The sequence below is a fragment of the Balaenoptera physalus genome, assembly GCF_965194825.1.
Source record: "Balaenoptera physalus genome assembly, chromosome: 14".
NCBI classification, from domain to species: domain Eukaryota; kingdom Metazoa; phylum Chordata; class Mammalia; order Artiodactyla; family Balaenopteridae; genus Balaenoptera; species Balaenoptera physalus.
In genome coordinates, this window is record NC_138893.1 from 79,639,913 (window position 1) to 79,660,779 (window position 20,867).

Below are 20,867 nucleotides of genomic sequence, written 5' to 3' on the forward strand. Positions count from 1 at the left end.
AGGAAGATCCCACATGCCGCGGAGCAAGTAAGCCCGTGCACCACAACTACTGAGCCTGTGCTCTAGAGCCCGCAAGCCACAACTACTGAGCCCATGTGCCACAACTACTGAGCCCACGTGCCACGACTACTGAAGCCCGCACGCCTAGAGTCCGTGCTCCGCAACAAGAGAAGCCACTGCAATGAAAATCCCACACACCGCAACGAAGAGTAGCCCCCGCTCGTGGCAACTAGAGAAAGCCTGCATGCAGCAACGAAGACCCAACACAGCCAAAAATAAAAATAAATAAATAAATTTATTTAAAAATAAAAATCTTAGGGCACTTGCCTCTGAGCTATTCCTGAACTAAGAACAAAAACAGTCCGGATGAAAAATGTCTTCATTATTCAAGAAGCTACCAAGAGCCAAGCTTAAGCCGATTTTTTCTAAACAGGTGTAGTTCATTTCATTGTCATAGCGTCCTAAAGAGTTGTGTGAAAAGTGGCGTTTTCGTAAACAATTCCATTTTCAGCATCCTGGGGGAGTTCATTCTTTTAAGGAACTCTCTAAGGAAATCCTTTCAAATGTCACATCTCGGATGTTGGGCCACCTGCAATTTCCAGGGTGCAACAGCGAAAGGATCCTAGGAAGGCTTGCTTCTCCACTCACACACATCCAAGTGTTGGTACTAGTGCAGTTTGTCCTCACAGACACCCACACTCATGCTGAAACAGCCCTACTCCTGCCCACAACGCCCTCACCCTTGTTGTGCATGTGCGCACACACAAGCTCTCACGTGCATGCACTCACTCTTGAAGGCAGCCTTGTTTGCCGCCAAAGGAGCCACACAAGGGAAGCAGACACCAGGATCTGTTTCTTCTCCAGGGAGCAGCTGCTGCTTATTCAGTGGGACATAAAGCCCAGGGTCAAGAGGCCCCTGGGGCTCCAGCTCACTCAGCCTGCAGAGGAGGCCCAGTTTCTAGGTATTTTCCTTTGAAAGCTTTCCCTCCAATTGCTGGTGGAGAACTGGGTTCTGTTTTCCAAAGATACCATAAATAATTACTCCCAAAGCAAGTCCTGGCGGACGAGTAGGTTTCCATCGGTTCACACAACAGGGTTTTTTGGGTGCCTATCACGGGGCAGGCACTCTGGCAGGAACTGGGGGTTCAACAATGAACAGTTGATATTGTTTCTGTCCCTGAAGAGCTCATAGTCTTTGGGGATCGTTAGTCTTCTACTGCTGCCATAATAACATTTCCACAAACTTAGAGCTTTAAAACAACCTGCATTTAAGATCTCACAGCTCTGTATGTCCGAGGTCCAGATGGCTGGACTGGTTTTCCCCACTCAGGGTCTTGCCAGGATAAAATCAAGGTGTCGGCCATCTGGGCTCTAATCGAGAGGCTGTGGGAAGAATCCAGGCTCGTTCAGATTGTTGGCAGAATCCAGTTCCTTGCTGTTGCAGGACTGCGGTCCCTTTTACTTTGCTAGCTGTTGGCTGGGGACTGCCTTTTGCTCCTTAGACCTTCTCTCTGCCCCCTTTGCATGTGGACTCCTACATCTCAGCTGACAACGGCATGTCAAATCCTTCCTGTGCTTGGAATCTCTCCGACTTCCCCTTCTGTTGCCTCCAGATTGAGAAAATTCTCTGCTTTGAACGGTTTGTGTGATTAGATTGGGCCCACCTGGGTAATCCAGGCTGCGATCCCCATTTCAAAGTCTGTAACTCTAATCACATCTGCACAGTCCCTTTAGCCGTGTAACATAACACATTTCATATTCAGAGCTTCTGGGGACTAGGGCATGGACATCTTTGCGAGGGTGCATTCTGTGTACCAAGGGGATAGAGAGAAGTAAACTGGCAATTTTAAGAATACATGTTGATAAATGTTAATAAAGGGGAGGTAAAACGTTGCAGTGATAGCTAGGAGCAGAGATATCTAGCCCTTTTGAGAGGAGGTCAGGAAGGCATGTCTGGCTTCCTAAAGCAGGTAACATTTTAAGTTGAAATGTGAAGAATGGGCTCTGAATCAAAGGGTTAAGGCTCCCGGCAGGACTGTGCTTGCAGAAACTGGGAGGGGGCCATGACCTCCCTCAAGACTACACTAAGCTGGGGAATGTATTTCTGAGCAGAGGCATCTAATAGGGTCTGGTGGGCCAAGCTTGTAGCAGGGCAGGGCAAGGCAGGAAAGGGTGGGGGTCCTGCTGCTTAGCCCCCCAGGGATAGAGGCTTTGCCTGGAGCTCCCAGCCTGTCCCCCATGTGCAGGTGTGAACCTCTATCATGTTGCTTCTGATGCTGTTCCTTTTTCAGATGCTCTCCTTCCCCATCTTTCCATTTTTAGCAGATATTTTTGTGAAGCAGGGCTTCAGTGCAAAACTCTTTTGTTCATTCATTCATTTTGTTCGCTTATTAATTAAAAAGTTTCTGTTGAGCACCTACCACATGCCAGGCATTGTGGGAGGGGAATACAGAGAACAACATAGAAGGGGCCCCTGCCCTTACCTGTCGTCTGAATACAAGTGAAATAGAAGTCTTTCAGCTGGAGCCCGCACCATTCTTTCAGGAGCCTAGAAACATCTGTTGAAAACCAGTTGCTACATGCTATGGGGAGTCTTTCCTCTCAGATGGATGAGACAGTGGAAGCCAAAAGAACAGTGACACCTGCCATTGATAGAGCACTATCTCCTTTGATATTATTCTTGATGATAATATCCCTATTTTACAGACAAGGAAACAGACACAGAAAGGTTTACCCAACATTACCCAGCTAATAAGGGGCAAAGCTGTTATTTATTTATTTAAAATTTATTTATTTATTTATTTTATTTTATATTTTTGGCTGCGTTGGGTTTTCGTTGCTGTGCGCGGACTTCCTCTAGTTGCGGCAAGCAGGGGCTACTCTTCGTTGCGGTGTGTGGGCTTCTCATTGCGGTAGCTTCTCTTGTTGCGGAGCACGGGCTCTAGGCATGCGGGCTTCAGTAGTTGTGGCACGCAGGCTCAGTAGTTGTGGCTCGCAGGCTCTAGAGCACAGGCTCAGTAGTTGTGGTGCACGGGCTTAGTTGCTCCACGGCATGTGGGATCTTCCCGGACCAGGGCTCGAACCCGTGTCCCCTGCATTGGCAGGCAGATTCTTTTTTTTTTTTCTTTTTTAAAGATGTGTTTATAATGTGAATGATATATCTAGTATAACATGCTGTGGTTTTTTTTTTTTTTTTTTTAAAGAGAGTGGTTGCTTGAGGATAAACAGCTAGTTGTTTTTTTTTTTAAATTAATTAATTAATTTATTTATTTATGGCTATGTTGGGTCTTCGTTTCTGTGCAAGGGCTTTCTCTAGTTGTGGCAAGCAGGGGCCACTCTTCATCGCGGTGTGCGGGCCTCTCACTATTGCGGCCTCTCTTGTTGTGGAGCACAGGCTCCAGACACGCAGGCTCAGTAATTGTGGCTCACAGGTCCAGCTGTTCCGGGGCATGTGGGATCTTCCCAGACCAGGGCTCGAACCCGTGTCCCCTGCATTGGCAGGCAGATTCTCAACCACTGTGCCACCAGGGAAGCCCCTGGCAGGCAGATTCTTAACCACTGCGCCACCAGGGAAGCCCTAAAGCTGTTATTTAAATCAGGCATTCTGACTGCAGCAGTTGCCTGCTCAAGCACTACATTATGGGGTTTATATGCCTGCCACATACTGGGCATTGAGCGAGGGCTTTGTATAAATCCTATCACTGAATTCTCCTCGTAACCCCACCAAAGGGTGATGTTTATTCCCAGTGTTGAGATGCAGAAATGGAGGCTCAGAAAAGTTAACTAGCCCAGGGATACCTAGGGAGTGAGTGTCAGCATTGGGATCTGAGCTCATGTCTGCCCTGCTCCGAAGTGATTACCCTTTGAAAGGGAGGGAGTGTGGGCGGAGAAGAGGGATGAAGAACCTATGTGGAGAGGAAGGAGCCAGTGGGGGAGAGAGGAGATGTCCTCAGGGTGGGGTGAAGCAGAGCAGGGTGGAGGACGCTGGAGGAGGTGTGAAGGAAAGGCCTTGGGGTGGCAACAGGAGGTTTAAGGGAGGGGAAAGCAGTTTTCTAGGGGGAGTTGTTTTCAGAAGTCAGATTGCAAAGCACCAACCACGGGATATGAGGTCCATGAGCATCTGGAGGTTCTGGTGGCCAGGCACTGGTTCTTCACTGAGGACATGAGAGAGGGAAAGGGGGCCTTTGAGAATGGGGAGATGCAGGCCTGTTTTTTGGCAAAGGGGAGGGAGGCCTGAGCCGTAGCACAGAGGGAGACCGTGTGTGTGTGTGTTTGTGTGCACGCGTGTGTGTGTGTGTATGTGTGTGTGGCTGTGTGCATGGAGGGGGTGCAAAGATTCTATCCATAGGACGGAGGGCTGTTCCGAAGGTGGAGAGGTGCTCTTTCTCTAAGATCAGAAGGAGGAAAGGTACGTAAATCTACAGAGAAATTCTTAGGCAGTAGAAGAGTGAGGTGACAGGGTGATTCGTAAAATGGGGACACCCGTCTTTGTCCACTGTGATGAGACTCTTATTAGTTTCCTGGGGCTGCCATAACAAATTACCACAAATTGGGCAGCTTAAAATGACAGAAACCTACTAGCTCACAGTTCTGGAGGCTGGAGGTCAGAAATTAGGGTGTTGGCAGAATTGGTTCCTTCTGGGAGGCTCTGAGGGAGAGTCTGTTCCAGGCCTCTTTCCCCAGCTTCTGGAGGTTGCTGGCAATCCTTGGCGTTTCTTGGCTTGTAGATGCATCATTCCAACTTCTGTGCCTGTCTTCACATGGTAGTCTCCCCTGTGTGTGTGTCTGTGTCCAAATTCCCCTCTTCTGTAAGAACACCAGATGTTGGATTAGCGCCCACCTAATCCAATATGACCTCGTTTTAATTTGATTGCATCTGCAAAGAACTTATTTCCAAATCAGGTCACGTTCACAGGTGCTGGGAGTTGGGGCTTGAACATATCTTTTGGCGGGGACACAATTCAACGTAGAACAGGGCACAAAGGAGATAGTATGAGAAAAGGTGCCCTGAAGGATATAAAATGGTAAAGAAATACAAGGTCATATCAAGGTCACTGGCTAAAGGGCACTTAAGGTCGAATATGTTTATAAAGTAAACAATTTCCTCCAGAATTTATGTTTTCCATAAAACCCCAGAGTTTCCAATAAAGGGTTTGCTGAAAGTAGTCATCTATCAATCTGCAGCCGCTGAGAGAAAGCACTCTTAGCAAATGGACTTCCTCACTGCTTCCCAGGAAGGCTTCCCTGGGCAAAACATCCATGCTCCCCACCACTCTTTTAGGGGTTACTGGGAGATGACACGTTCCTCCTGCCCTCTCCTATCTCAGGCACCATTTGGACCTAGGAGTTAGTCACAATTTGTTCTACAAACCAAATTAGTCTCCAACTTCTCTTCCGTCCACCTTCCTCCCACCCCTAGATTTCTAGTTAATCCAGTTAAGAACAGAGGTCCAAGTGCGCACTGAAGAGTGGATGCCTTTGCAGATGATTTAGGATGTAGGGGAACAGGTGGCCAGAAGGGGGAACCATCTCTCAGGGGCAGGAGTGGGAGGGACAGCTAGGGAGCGTATCTAGATTCCTGGCACTGTGCAATAGCCAGCCTTCCCCTCCCCTAGAACCTCACTCAGCCATAGAAGCCCAGACTACCTAAGCAGGGAGATCTCTGAAAAGAGTTGAGTTCCACCATTTTGGAGTCCATTTTGGGTCATGGAGGCCTTAAAGAATTTGATGAAAGCTATGGACTTCCATCCCAGAAAAATACATACATGTCTACAAAAAACTGCAGATAATTTCAAAAGCTTCACTGACACCCTCGAGCTTATTCATAACCCCTGATGGAATACACTCTCCCCACCCTGTTTTCCTGAGGAGAAAACTGAGAACAGCCCGGGTAATTGATTTGCTCCCACATCATGTAGCTATTTAAAGGGAAATCCAAACTGAAGTGCAAACTGCTACTTTTGTTCTAACCACTATATATAGAGTTTGTTTCCACTAAATAAAAAAGACTCCTCCCCTTACAGAAGCAGACTCGAAGAAAACTGCTTTTGGGGGGAGGGCTGAAGTTGTGGGGTGGGAGTGACAGCAGAAAAAGCACCTGCGGTCCCCAGTGTTCGTAAATGAGCATCATTCAATGGAACACAGACATTTGCAATGGCCTTGGGATTTCCACTCCACACTGGCGAGGTGGGGTTATTGGGAGTCATCAGCTGGGATTCCAGCTTTTAAGGACCTCCTCCTGCAGTCAGGAGGTAAGTGGTTATGTGTCCACAAAGGGCTACAATGGAAGGCAGGAGGCATTCTTGGACTTGGAGCCCAACTGTAGATCCTCATTGAGGGTATCAGGGGAGCAAGGTTTCTGCAGCCCATTCATTTACCTTCTCCTGAGACTAGAATCTGGGATGACATCTAGGGAGGAGAGCACTTCTCTTGCCAAAAAGATGAACTGGCTCCACTGCAGACCCCGCCACTCTCTTCCTCCTCCAGTTACACATCCCCTCCCCAACATCCAAGCCTCTTTAGACACTGGGGACCAACCCATCTAAAATGGGGGTGAGGGGAAAGATCCTGATTAATCGAGTCTCGGGATTATACTGGGACATTTTCTATATAAGAGCTCCTCGGAGCGGGGAAATCTCACAGATTTGGGGGAGGTCTAAATTTGGAGATGGCCAAGTTTAGGGGACGTCCTCTCTATTGTCTCCAGGCCTGATTTTGGAGTTCTCAGATTAGAAGACCCTGGATGGGGGCGGGGCAGGGTTTTGTTTGAGAGGGTCTCCAATAGCTTGGGGTCTGGCCGTGTACCTGGCCGAGGGGGCTGGGGGTGCGGGCTGCTTCCCGCGGGGCCCCTGACTCCGCGTCCCCCACCGCCGGTTGCGCCTGGGCCTCGGAGACCCGGAGAGCCAGCGCGCGCGATGTCCCCGCCTCCGAGGCGGGCCCGGGGCGGGGAGGTGGGGACCCCTCCCCTTCGCCCATCCCCTCGGGGCCGGCCGCCCGGGCGCTTGAAAGGCCGGCCGGGGGAAGGGAGGGGAGGGGATAGAGAGGAGACGAGAGGAGAGGAGGGCGGAGGGACAGACCGGCGGCGGCGACGCCGGGGCGCGGGCAAGGCGGAGCGGGCGGCGGCCGCGGGGCCCCAGTGAGCCGGGCCGGGGCGCACGGACCGGGCCGGGGGGAGGCGGCTCCCGAGCCGTCGGGGGGCCTGGCGAAGACGGCTGGGCCACTTTCCTTTCCGAGTTGTGATCGTGTTCGGGGGGCGGCGCCGGGGCCGGCGTTCCGGGGAGAGTTTTCTCGCGGGACGGGCGGGGGAGCGGCGCGCGCCGAGGGGGAGGGGAGGGGGAGCATGCCCCGCTGGAGCCGGGCCTCGGGGCGCGCCCCGGCCGCCGTCCCCACCTCCGCCTCCTCCTTCTTCTCCTCCGTCTCCTCCTCCTCTTCCAGTCCCGCCGCCGCCGCAGCCAACATGGCTGCGCTCCTGAGCCCGGGAGGCGGCCGCTGCTGAGCGCCGCTCGCCGCCCGGGCCCCCAGCCCGCCCAGGCCCCGGCCCATGGCCCCCGCGGCCTGGCGGCCCCCGGTGCTCTAGGGCTGCCGCCACCTCTCGGCGCCCCGAGGCGCCCGGGGTCCGTCGCCACCAGCCTGCTTGCCCGCCCGCCTGCGCGCCCGCCGGCCTCCGGGAGTCCGGTAGCCGTCCGGCGGGGCGGGGCGGCCGCCACCATGGAGCCCCAGCGCCGGGAGCTGCTCGCCCAGTGTCAGCAGAGCCTGGCCCAGGCCATGACGGAGGTGGAGGCGGTGCTCGGGCTGCTCGAGGCCGCAGGAGCGCTGAGCCCCGGCGAGCGGCGGCAGCTGGACGAGGAGGCGGGAGGCGCCAAGGCGGAGCTGCTGCTCAAGCTGCTCCTGGCCAAGGAGCGGGACCACTTCCAGGACCTGCGGGCGGCGCTGGAGAAGACGCAGCCTCACCTGCTGCCCATTCTCTACCTGAACGGCGTCGTCGGGCCGCCGCAGCCCGCCGAGGGCGCCGGTGAGTGTGAGACCCCCGCCCGGCCTCTCGGACCCGCCTTCCACGACTTCTCTCTCCGGTTCTCCGAGGGGGAAGTCATGAGGGCCATTCATCTACCTGGCGCCTGCCGCGGGGAGAACCTTCCCTCCTTCAGCCTGCCTGGGGAGGGCCCGATGCGTGGACCCCCACTTCACACCTCCTCCCCCAATCCCACCCTTGCTGTGAACAATGCCCCGCACTGCAGGCCCTGATCCTCCAGGTGCCGCGGCAGCGGGGTCCTCCCGAGACCACCAGGTCCAGCCGCGGGGCGATCTCGGAGGGATGTCCGTCAGTCCCTTTTCTAAGATTGTTCACCATCCAACAGTCCTTTTAGAGCCTCTGCTAGCCTTCAATCAATGATAAGGTCTAGAAGAATAGAACCTGGGCCAGGGCCGGTACTTCTGAATTTTGGTCCCTGGCACCCCGTTTCAGGACCACTGGTGCCTTTTCACTTTTTGATTTTCTCAGCTCTCTCTGCCCAGAGCTCAGTCTGTTTGTTCGCCCAGGCTTGTGGTTGATTATGCACAATGCCTGCTAGGTTTCTTTGGAAACTGTGGGCCGGGAAAAGTTGGGGAAGTTGCATTGCACCATGGGAAAATCCTGGTTGTAGCTGCTGGGGCTCAGTTCCCTCCCTAAGGGTGCCGAGCTGCCTGAGGAGGGAAGCCTGGTGACTGGTTCCCTTGGGTGGTGGTGACAGATTTGTGAGTATTCGTGTGTTGGGGGGGGTGGGGGGTACTGCTGGGAGTTTGTGGCAAGTGGTAGGCTTGGTGTGGCCTGGTTGGGGAGTGTGGAAATCCAGGCTTTTAGACAAGGAAGCTGAGGAAGAAGGCATAGCACTGAGGAAGGAAGAGCCAACATTTATTGGGCACCTACTGTTGTGGCAGGCACTCTGCTGTATCACGTTTGTTTACCACTCTCTGAGCTATTATCCCTACTTTGCCAGAGAGAAAACTCCAGCTTGGAGTGGTTAAATTGCTCAAAGTATTGGGCACCAGGAGTTTTCAATTACGACCCATTGTTTTATTTAACCTATTTGGAACCAGGAAGCAACAAGTGCTGCTTTTCTGTGTCTTGTCCGTGTTTTAAAAGTGAACAGAGAGGGCTGATGAACTGCCTTTAACAACTTGTAGGCCACAGGCTGATGAAACGTGTTTATTTGGCTGTTAAAAGCCTCACTTATTAATGAGATGATTTTATAAGCTGTTCCTGGTAACAGCTCCATTGGATATTGGCCACCTTTTTTTTGGTAGTGAAGACAACTGGCATACAGAGAGACTAAACTGCTGGCCACACAGCATATCATTTCCTTGATGGCCCTTCTGTCTCCACTTTGAGTTTCTGACTCTTCAGCATTTCTGTTCCTCAAACCTACGCTGTCCCCCAGTTATGATCGTGTCTGAGTTGCTGGGCAACCCAGTCCTCTCCTGGGATGATGCTAAGAAGAGCTGTCAGATGTGGCCTTGAGGATAAGGTCAGAGGGAAATCTCTTCGGGGTAACTTTTTTTTCTTTTTAGTTGCCTTTTTGTCTACCTAGCTGTCTGTGTTTGAAGGAGGAGGTTGATCAAGGAAGCGCAGAAGTTGGAGTGCAGACTTAAGTCCTCATTGGGATGTGTTTGAATCAGCGCTAGCTTTAATCTCTGGAATAGATAGATGAATTGCCATTAATTAGGTCCCTCCCTTTTCCATGCCTGGTAGAGAAGGTGGGGCCTCACAGGGCTGAAGTTCTGGAAGCTGGTCCTGACATCTAAGGAAAGGATGAAATAGGGTTTGGATTTTATCCTCAAGGGCAGGATTTCAAACCCTAGTTTTACCACAATGCAGAGCTGTGTAGCTTTTCAAGGGAAGTTAAGTTCATTTTAGTTGATACTTCAGAAAAAAATTAGGATAGCATTTGGTCTGGCAAGATGCCATGTAGAGCTTCTGGGGATGAGGGGTGACACGGTGTGCAAGGAAACCACAGAGCGTTGGGATCTTTTAAAGGATCAATTACTGTGCAGTGGTTGCCAGATTTTTTTCTGTTAGCCAGGGAGCCCCTCTTATGGCACAAAGCTCAGTGACTAAAAGGACTGCTCAGGTTGAAGGAATGGAAGCACCCGTTTCATCCCTGGGGAGCCGAAGTCAGGGAAACTCAGCCCTGTGTCCTGGTCTTTGCTCTCCCAGCAGGTTCCACTCTGCACACAGGTGCACACCTCTGCCTGTAAGTCAGCCTTAGTGCAAGCATCTTGTGGGAGCCCCAGAGAGGAAGCAGTTGGCTTCCTAAGGATCCGTAGTCTCAAGGGAAGGCCCCTGTGTCACTGTTTCTACATCGGAGGTGCTGCCATCACCCAGTTAGGGGCTCCTTTGGTGGATTCCACATTCCATGTGGGCCCCTGGTCTAGAATGCTCGTCCCATGGCTGGCACTTGTGTGCTGTGGGAGTTTGTTGTGCTGCAAGCAGATGATGTCTGGCCGCTCCCCATATGGGGCCTGGAACTGGGAGGAAACTGGCCTAGGTGGTACGGGGCAGGTAAGCAAACCAAACTCATCTGTTCTGCTCATGCTCAGTTAGAGCCCCAGACATTTATAACCCACCATGCTCAGGCCTGGGGCATGCAGGTGAGTAAGAAGACACAGAGTTGTTTTATTTTGGTGGCAGGGGGACTTCTCTACCAGAATTGATAGTACATTGCTATTGAGCATTTTCGATCTTATTGCATACTTTAATATCTCACTTAGTTCTGTGGCATCTAGTGCCTTTTCTGTGTGACACTGGGTTCCATGGCCCCCATCTGTGAGGTCTGAGGACAGGCCAGGAGTTGCAGGGCAGAAAGGAGCTGGAGTCAGGCTAAGTGCAGTGCTCCTGATTCCATGTTGGGGGTGGTTTTTCCTGTTACCTGGTTAGGCCCTCCCATTACAGTTTTAGACCGTTTCCTGCATTGGGGAACTCTGGAATTTTGTAGCCTTTCCTTGTCCCAATACATGCATCTGTAAGGAAGGAGTGAGCCCCTTTGTCCCCGCTGGTGGTAGAGAGAGGAGAGAACTGTTCTCCTCTGACTGGCTCAGGTCTCTCGAGTTTTTTCCATGGTAGTACCAGGATCTTGTTTGTTCACTCGGAACCCACGAGGTCCTTTGTTTTTTCTCTTTGATTCAGTTGCTAACATCTGGGTTTTCTCACTTGAAGCTCCTCGACCGCCTGCCCCTGGAGTGAGGGGCCCCTTCCTGGCGCCGAGCCTCAGCGTCCTCATCTGTGAGATGGGGCTGGGGGTGCTGTGTGGCCTGTCTCAGCCACTGGGAGGCAAAATGAGATTGGGGAGGACTGAGGTGCCTGGTCCTCCTGTTCTTGGTGCGGGTGGGGCCGGGGTGCAGAGGATGTAATTCCAGCCTACAGCTTGCTGCCTCGTTGGGGGAATGGGACACTCAGGAGAGTGACATTATGAGCCAGATCAATTGAGTGATACAAATACAAACAGGCTTTTTCCTCCTTTTAAAAGTCTACTACATGCTTTCCCTAAATACTCTCATCCACCCCTAGTGGCTCTAATTACCATCTAAGTGTGGAGGGCTCCCCAAACCATTTTCACAACAGGCCTGTCTCGTGGAGCAGAAGTGGCAGAACATGGTGACTGCCGGTGGCACTCTCTACTGTGTGCTCAGAGCTGAATTTCTCCTCCTCGTCCCCTCCGTGCCTCCTCTTTAGTTTCCCGGAGAGCTGGCTGACTTGGCTTCGCTACAGTTAAGAGGATGGAGACAGTAGTGTTTGCTGGAGAAGCCAGGGAAGGCTTCGAGGAGGGACTGGGGCTTGAGCTGGGTGTTGAAGGGGTACTCTGAATGTGCAGAGGAAAAGGAGGATGTCTGGGTGGGAGATGCATAGAACAAACTCCTAGCTGTGAGAGGAGCAGTGTGTTTCCAGGTTGCAGAAATTAGACCAGCCTGAGTGAGCCGGGCACTGGCTCTGGGTGGGTGGGGATGCAGAGGTAATCTGAAGGACCATGATGGCTAGGCGGAGCAAGGCGTTTGTACACCACCTGGAATTTAGGCATTGTACACTTGTCAGAAGTTGAAGCTGGAGGAATTTTTAAAAAAGAATAACCCCAGGCGTTTCCAGTGGGACGAGTGCAGTTGGCTGCTGATTGTCAGGTGTGGATTATCTATTATTCATTAGAGGTTACCTGGGCTTTTTGTTCTTTCCCTACTCTCTTCAGGTACCAGCCACCTTTTCTTCATCCACTCTGTCCTGGATGGTCATAAGTAAAAGCTCCAACCATTGTGGTTTTTCTTTTGGTTCTGTTAATTGTGTTGAGAGGAAGTAGTGGAGGAACTTGAAAGTGATGGTTGAAAAGGGGTTTCTAAGAGAAAGGCAGATTTTATTTATCCCTCTGTGTATTAGTTCAGGCACCCTTATTGCAGGTGACAGAAACTTAGCTCAAACTGTATTAGGCAGAAAAGAGAAATTTATTGTATAATATTCCAAAACCTTGGGATGAATTGGAGTAACTGGCCTTTGGATGATTGATCCTGAATGCCACGGGCTTTTCCCGTGGGCCTGGAACATGACCTCAGGCCCCTCTTGGCTTCATCTTCACAGCCCCTGACCAGAGAATAAAGGGAGCTGAATCCAGTAAACCAGGAAGAAAAATCTCATGGAAGGATTCTGATTGGCCTGACTAGGGTCACATGTCCATGTGAGACCCAGTCACTGTGGCTGGGGCTAGAGGACTAAGATTGGCCCAGCAGTGGACCCAACCAATAGGGTAGGGTGATTGGCAGCTCGTACCAGTACCATGTGGTTCTTTAGAATGGGGAGAAACAGTTCTCCAAAAAAAGAAGAGCAGAAAGGATGTTGTGCAGGTAAAGCAGCAGGTGAATGTCCAAGATGTGGTCTCATCTTTGTGTGATGATGCAATTAGCAGATGAGGTCATTGCTGGAATGGGGTGGTTGGAGGTTGTCAGATTTCACTAGGTTTTAGACCTTGAGCAAGGCAGTTAACCTTTCTGAACTTATCTCCCTCTCTACAAAATAATTAAAACAATAACTACTTCACTCTGCTATTTGACAATGCATGGTAGGAAAAAAGGAGCATTTATTAGTGTGGTGAGTAATGCAGCCTGGAACCAACCTTAGGACCAGAAGCCTGGGATTCTCCTGATATATCTGAGGGTTATGTGAGAGCTCCTGGTAAACTGTGCTGAACAGATGTCAGGGTTGCTTTTACTGTGGCTGTGGGTCATCAAGAGTAGAATGTAATCTCCATGAGCCAAATTCACTGTTGTATTCCCGATGCCTAGAATAGAGCCTGGCCCAAGATGGGCGTTCAGTAAATTTCTGTTGGATGGATGACTAGTCAGCCGTGTGGCGAATGAGTGGTGTGTCCCTGCATAAGTGCAGATTCTCTTCAGAAATAAGTGCAGATTCTTAAGTGGTGACTTCACAGTGACAGAAGGCTGTGGGAGTGCAGGAAGGCTAGGGTGAGTTCCACAGGCACACACGGATGTCCCCACCCACAGTGTGTCTGTGATGGAAGCAGGTGGTGTGACACTGGTGTCTGAAGTCTCCAAGGTCACCCCTCAGGTATCAGCATTGTGGTACTGGCTGCCAGGAGCCATGCGGAGTGACCACACTGCCTGTGCAGGATTGGAGAGCCCTTCACGTTTTGCACTTAGAATTTGAAAGTCAGCTTGGTGTCCTCGAAAGAGTTTTGGATGGGGATCTGCTCCTAACTGTACAACATCTTGACCTTGGATGAGCCTCTTAACTACCTGGGGCTTGTTTTCTTCCAAGTAGAAGGCTGGAAGAAGTTCAGTGTTGACTGAGGACTTCCTCAGTCCTGTAGGGTTCTCAGTACTTGCAGGGTGGCCTTAGGTCCAAGGAAGCTTGGTGATGGGGTTGGAGTAGATTTCTAAGACCTTTCTTCCAGGTCTCTACCATGATTACTATTTTTTAAAATTAATTAACTAATTAATTTATTTATTTTGGGCTGCGTTGGGTCTTCGTTGCTATGTGTGGGCTTTCTCTAGCTGAGGCGAGTGGGGGCTACTCTTCGTTGCGGTGTGTGGGCTTCTCATTGCGGTGGCTTCTCTTGTTGCGGAGCACGGGCTCTAGGCGCGCGGGCTCAGTAGTTGTGGCTCGTGGGCTCTAGAGTGCAGGCTCATTAGTTGTGGCGCACGGGTTTAGTTGCTCTGCGGCATGTGGGATCTTCCCAGAGCAGGGCTTGAACCCATGTCCCCTGCGTCGGCAGGCGGATTCTTAACCACTGCGCCACCGGGGAAGTCCTGATTACTATTTTTTGATTTAGTGTTAGTGTTGAGTGATTTTTGTACTCTGGCTTTCTATTTCCTGAAAAAGTAAGCAATGTAGGAGAGTTATTTTGTCTTAATTTTTTTGTTCCACCTCATTCCAACCACCTATACATTCTGCAGGCCATTTTGAGGGGGTTCTTTATTAATTTCCTGTAACCTTGGGAAGATGTGAGCCACAGAAATAGTGGGCATAGAGCAAGAGGGCTGAACTCCCTATCAGTCTGTGCAGTAGGCATGCCGAACATGTTCAGTAGAGAAGAATTTTAAATGGGATTGAGTTGGGGACATATTGCATTTTTTTCACCTTTTCCCTGGGGCAGATTGCATATCTCTGAATTGTGTGTGTCTATTGATCTTTTTGAGACAGAGTTCCACGAAAGTGCTACAGAAATATTTAAAATTAAACAGATGTTTGGAGTGTTCCATGTTGGCCATCCAATTCTAAACCCTTGGTGGGTAATTGTGAGGTGACTGTTGACCTTGATGTTCGTTTCACACGAAGGGTCATAACCCGTTTGCTTTGTATGTTTTTTTTGTTTTAAATACTGTGGTAAATATACATAGCGTAACATTTACCATTTGAACCATTTTTTTCTATTTTTGTAATTGTGGTAAAATATACATAACATTAAAATTACTGTTTTATTCATTTTTAAGTGTACAGTTCAGTGGTATTAAGTACATTCACATTGTTGTGCAGCCATCCCTACTATCCATCCATTTCTAGAACTTTTTCTTTTCTTTTTTTTTTTTTTTGGCTACGCTGGGTCTTTGTTGCTGCACTCAGGCTTTCTCTAGTTGCAGTGAGCAGGGGCTACTCTTCGTTGCGGCGTGCGGGCTTCTCATTGCGGTGGCCTCTATTGTTGGGGAGCACAGGCCCCAGAGCGCACGGGCTTCAGTAGTTGTGGCTCGCGGTCTCTAGAGCTCAGGCTCAGTAGTTGTGGCGCACATGGGCTTAGTTGTTCTGTGGCATGTGGGATATTCCCGGACCAGGGATCGAACCCGTGTCCCCTGCATTGGCAGGTGGATTCTTAACCACTGGACCACCAGGGAAGTCCCTCTAGAACTTTTTCATCTTTCAAACCTGAAACTCTACCAATTAAACAATAACTCGATTCTCCCCTCCCCCCAGCCCCTAGCAACCACCATTCTACTTTCTGTCTCTGTGAATTTGACTGCTCTAGGTATCGCATATAAAAATGGAGTCATATAGTATTTGTCATTTTGTGACTGGCTTGTCTTCACTCGGCATAAGGTCTTTATGGTTCATCCATGTTACAGCATGTGTCAAAATTTCCTTCTTTTATTTAAAAATTTTTAATTGTAGTAAAGAACACAAAATACAAAACTCACCATCTTAACCATTTTAAGTGTACAGTTCAGTAGTGCTAAGAATATTCACATTGTTGTGTAAGAGATCTCCAGAACTTTTTCATCTTGCAAAACCAAAACTCTGTATCCATTAAACAATAACTCCTCATTCCTCCCTCCCCCACCTCTGGGAACCACCATTCTACTTTCTGTTTCTATGAATTTGTTTACTTTAGATATCCGGTAAAAGTGGAATCACACAGTAGTTGTCTTTTTGTGACTGGCTTATTTCACTTAGGGTAATGTCCTCAAGGTTTATCCATGTTGTAGCATGTGACAGGATTTCTTTCCTTTTTAAGGCTGAATAATATTCCATTGTATGTATGTACCACATTTTGTTTATCCAGTCATCCACCAGTGTACTCTTCGGTTCCTTTCATCTCTTGGCTATTGTGAATAAAACTGCTATGAACATTGGTGCAGAAATATCTCTTTGAGGCCCTACTTTCAGTTCTTTTGATTATATATCCAGGAGTAGAATTATGGATCATGTGGTAATTCTGTGTTTATTTTTTGAGGAATTTCCGTATTGTTTGCTTTGAGTTTTAATTAAGGAAATCCCAACTGTCCACAGCACCTTGACTCAGAGATGAGTGGCCTGGCTGAAGTCCTAGTTCAACATTTTATTGTTTTCTTCTAAAAATTGTGTATTTTTCCCCCCAGACTCATTTTGGAAAGTCTTAGGACAACTCCTTTGGACCAGAAATAAAGATTTTAGTTTCAGTAGTCATCTGTGACTCTTTTGAGGGCAGAAGTTGTTGACCATAGAATCCCAGCAGCATTCATATCTGGCAGCCAGGGGGATGTTCACACATTTTCTTCGTGTTTGCAGTGGTACTAATATCTCCATCCCCAAAGGACTCGAAGTATGTCAGTTATTTCCGCTTTGTAGACACTTGCTCCTTACCCCATTCAGGGTTGGTTTGGTTACATAGACTTGAATCCAGAGTAACTGGCTATCAAGATTTTCTTTAGAAAAACCTAGATCAGCATTTCCCAAGGAAATATCTTCTAAACAGTAGTTTGGTGGGATGTCAATGGTGTTATTTGTAAAAGGGTTCTCTGGTCAAGTACATTTGAGCAGTGTTGGCTTGAGCAGGTCACGCAGGCTCCTTTACTGGGAGCCTCTCAAGCACCAGTAAGCCAGTGTGCTTTGGGACTTCACTGGAGTGGGTTCACTACGCAGCGTTTCCCAAACTGATTTGACCACAAAACCCTTTTTCACTGAGCATCTTGCAACATCAGTGTTCTGAGAGGTGCGCTCTTGGGAAACTTCAGCATTAGTGCAGGGAACGGGAACATCAATGTTATACCATCGTTTCTCGAATTTTCCCCCAGCTCTTTCATTCAAGGAACCAAAACATTAAACGTTCCCATTCTTTTGAATTCAGATACCAGCTGAAATGGGCATATGTGATTCTGGGGCTAGTAGATTTTTTTGGATATGTTGACAATTCAGATGTGTAGTGGATTCTGGGACCAGTAGATTTTTTTCGGTGTGTGATCTTGCACAAGATGTCTGACCTCTCTGGGCCTCAGTTTCCCCAGTGTGGCTTAACAAGAATGAAGTCTTGTTCGTGATGGTTATTCTTTGAGATGGTTAAACCTCTTGCGGTCTTCTCTAGAGCTGGGCTTTGGTCCATAGTTGGAGTTTCCAGGGGCACCTTGGAAGGATGTGTAGAGACCTGTTCAGGGGTTTGGTGACTGTGGGTCCAGGACAGGTTAGCTCTTGGGCAGATCTTTTCTGAGCCCTGGGGAGTTGTTGGGCTGGAGAGCTGGAAGATGGCCTGGAGAGTGGTAAGTTATTTCTGGGAAGATAGGTGATACAGATGAATGACCCGGGTGGCCTGAGCATCACTGGTGTGTTTGGAGCCCAGGAGTAAGGACACAGAGAGAGAGCTGAGTGTCATGAACCCAGACTTGGGGACCCCCACAAGTTTAAATCTTGGCTCTTTCATCTTAGTCTGTGTGACTTTAACAAGGCACTTAAGCTCTCTGGGTTTTCTTTTTCGTTACCTATAAAAGGGCTGATATTCTCCTCCTAGGGCTTTGGTGAGGATCGAGGTGGTTTATGTGAGGCAAGGGCAAGCTGTTGCTGCTGCTTCTGCTCTTGGGGGTAGCCTGCCCTTGAGCGGAGAGCCAATCCCCTTCTTGTCCTTGGAATCAGGAGGTGTCACTGGGTACAGAGAGATGCTCAAGGGAGAGTCGAGAGTGTGTGTGGACCCGGAAGCCCACATTCCTGGGGCTGCTCAGAACACACTTTCACAGTGTTCTGGTCCTGGAGCCTGCCATTAAGGGGGGCACTGCCATGAGCTATGAGGAGTTCAGCTCCAAAAGGACCTTGGGAAGAGTTATTTTAAAGGAAAGGAGACTTAGAGGGGCTTGGATGCTTGTTTTCAGATGGACATGGGCAGGTGATGAGACCCGATTCTTTCTGACCCCAGAGAGATGACTGGTAGAAGATACTGGGAGGTAGAATTGATCTCAGGATAAGGAAGAGGGCTTCCCTAGTGGCGCAGTGGTTAAGAATCCGCCTGCCACTGCAGGGGACACGGGTTCGAGCCCTGGTCCGGGAAGTTCCCACATGCCGCGGAGCAACTAAGCCCGTGCGCCACAACTACTGAAGCCCGCGCGCCTAGAGCCCGTGCTCCGCAACAGGAGAGGCCACTGCAATGAGGAGCCCACGCACCGCAACAAAGAGTAGCTCCTGCTCGCTGCAACTGGAGAAAGCCGCGCGCAGCAACAAAGACCCTTCGCAGCCAAAAATAAATAATAAATAAATAAATTTTATTAAAAAAAAAAAGATAAGGAAGAACCTTTCTCCCTTCCTGCCTTAATTTTATACTATATATTATAAAAACTTCAAACATACGCAGAGATGGAGAGGATAATATAATGAATACCCAGCTCTCCTAATAACTTCTGTTTGTGTAATTTTTTTAAAAAATTTATTTATTTGTTTATTTTTGGCTGCGTTGGGTCTTCGTTGCTGCGCGAGCTTTCTCTAGTTGCGGCGAGCGGGGCCTAGTCTTCGTTGTGGTGCACGGGCTTCTCATTGAGGTGGCTTCTCTTGTTGCGGAGCACGGGCTCTAGGCGTGCGGGCTTCAGTAGTTGTGGCACGCAGGCTCAGTAGTTGTGGCTCGCGGGCTCTAGAGCGCAGGCTCAGTAATTGTGGCTCACGGGCTTAGTTGCTCCACGGCATGTGGGATCTTCCCAGACCACAGCTCGAACCTGTGTCCCCTGCGTTAGCAGGCAGATTCTTAACCACTGCGCCACCAGGGAAGTCCCATTTTCTGTAATATTTTAAAACAGACCCCAGACAGCATATCACTTCCTCCATAAATACTTGAGGGGGTATCTCTAAGAGATAAGGCCTTTAGAAAAAAAATATAGCCAGAAGACCATTTTTACACCCAACAATCTTTTTTTTTTTTTAACATCTTTATTGGAGTATAATTGCTTTACAATGTTGTGTTAGTTTCTGCTGTATAACAAAGTGAATCAGCTATACATATACATATATCCCCATATCCCCTCCCTCTTGCCTCTCCCTCCCACCCTCCCTATCCCAACAACCAACAATATTAGTAATTTCTTAATGTCATCTCATATCCAGTTGATACTCAGTTTTCCTTGTCGCAGAAATGCCTCTTTATAGATGGTTTGTTCAAATCAGGGTTTTCATGAGGTCCACACGTTGCCTTTAGTTGATGCTGCTTTCTGAGTCTCTTTTAGAATCCCCAGCAGCCCCCCTTCCCTGGGCCTTTTGTTTAAAGTAGAACTTGTTTTAATGGTCTGTGCCATCCAGCTATGGAGTGGACTGTTGTAGGTGGTGACGTCCCTTCCCCGAGAGTCCACATAGATGGTGGGTGAGCGTGGGATGGTTACGTTAGAGAATGGGTTGTGGCGTCTGATCGTAAACCCCTTTAGCCTCAGTTTTCTCACAGGGCTGTTGGGAAAAATTAAATGAAATAACATATGTGAAATGTAACTGTTCTTTATGAGTTAAATTTTTTTATTTTTGCCTTTTTGTTTTTTTTAAGCTGTGGGACTCTTTTCATTAACTGGACTCTTACATGAAAGCCAGATATATAAGATAGACAGGTGCTGTGGTGAACAGGTATGGAGGCCTGGAGCTTGCCCCTTTTCCCCGTGGACTCCCTGAGGTGCCTCCGCACAGTTCCCTCGGGTTCTCCAGAGTTCTGTGGAACAGGGTTTGAAAACCAGTGTGCTTGGATGCTTTTGTTTTAAGATGCTCTCCATGAAGAGGGAGGTGAAGAGCTACCCAAAGCCTCACCTTCCTTTGCCTGAGCTGAGCTGGGTTGGTGAGTCACAGCTGGACCCAGAGGCTGCTGCCAGTGGCAGCTGTGCTTCCACCAGATACTCTTGTCTTTGTCTGCTTCCTCTGTTTACCTTTGTAGGTTTCCTTTCAGGATGAACCATGCTGTCAAAAATGACAAGTGACCACAGTGCAGCTAATAAAAAAAACCACTACCAAATGTAAAATAGATAGCTAGTGGGAAGCAGCCACATAGCACAGGGAGATCAGCTCGGTGCTTTGTGACCACCTAGAGGGGTGGAATAGGGAGGGTGGGAGGGAGATGCAAGAGGGAAGAGATATGGGAACATATTGTATGTGTATAACTGATTCACTTTGTTATAAAGCAGAAGCTAACACACCATTGTAAGGCAATTATACTTCAATAAAGATGTTTAAAAAAAAAAAATGAATGACACACACACACACACACACACAAAAAACCACTCTGCAGTGATTGGGAAGGAGCAGAGTGAAATCCCATCAGATGGGGTCAGATGGGAAGTGGTTACCTTTTTTGAAAACTTCTATTTTTTTTTTTTTTGATACTATCCCTGACTGGCCCTACCCCTACATTGCATAAGAGAATTGTTAGTTGTTGATGCATAAATAAGCCCCTTCTGATATGCAGCCTGCAGGTGGGATTTGTGGAGCTGCCTGTGTGGGAAGCCAGCAGAGATAATCGCTTGTGACTCTGAGCTGCAGCCTTGGTGGCCGTCTCAAGCCAGGGTGTGTTTTCTCTACCCACAGTGTTTTTCTAGGTATGGCCTGTCTCTCCCAGGTGGCTCTCAGGCCTCTTTCTGAGTCAACTTCAGGTTACTTGTCTGGATGGTAACCTTCAGACTCCTTAAGATGGCCTGGGACCCCCAAACGA

The 20,867-nt window shown here is 49.2% G+C and overlaps 1 protein-coding gene across 6 annotated transcripts in view; it reads left to right on the plus strand.

Moving 5' to 3' along the window:
• Window positions 1–7,028: 7,028 nt before the first annotated feature.
• The window catches only part of DLG5 (discs large MAGUK scaffold protein 5), a 200,740-nt gene continuing 186,901 nt past the window's right edge, over window positions 7,029–20,867 (plus strand). For 4 of the 6 annotated variants that reach the window (XM_082425665.1, XM_082425669.1, XM_082425664.1 and 1 more), the window contains exon 1: window positions 7,029–8,011. In XM_082425665.1, coding sequence (XP_082281791.1) covers window positions 7,708–8,011 — 304 coding nt within the window. In that variant the 5' untranslated portion in view covers window positions 7,029–7,707. The remainder of the gene's footprint in view (window positions 8,012–20,867) is intronic. The other 2 variants (XM_082425666.1, XM_082425668.1) reach the window with 1 other exon arrangement.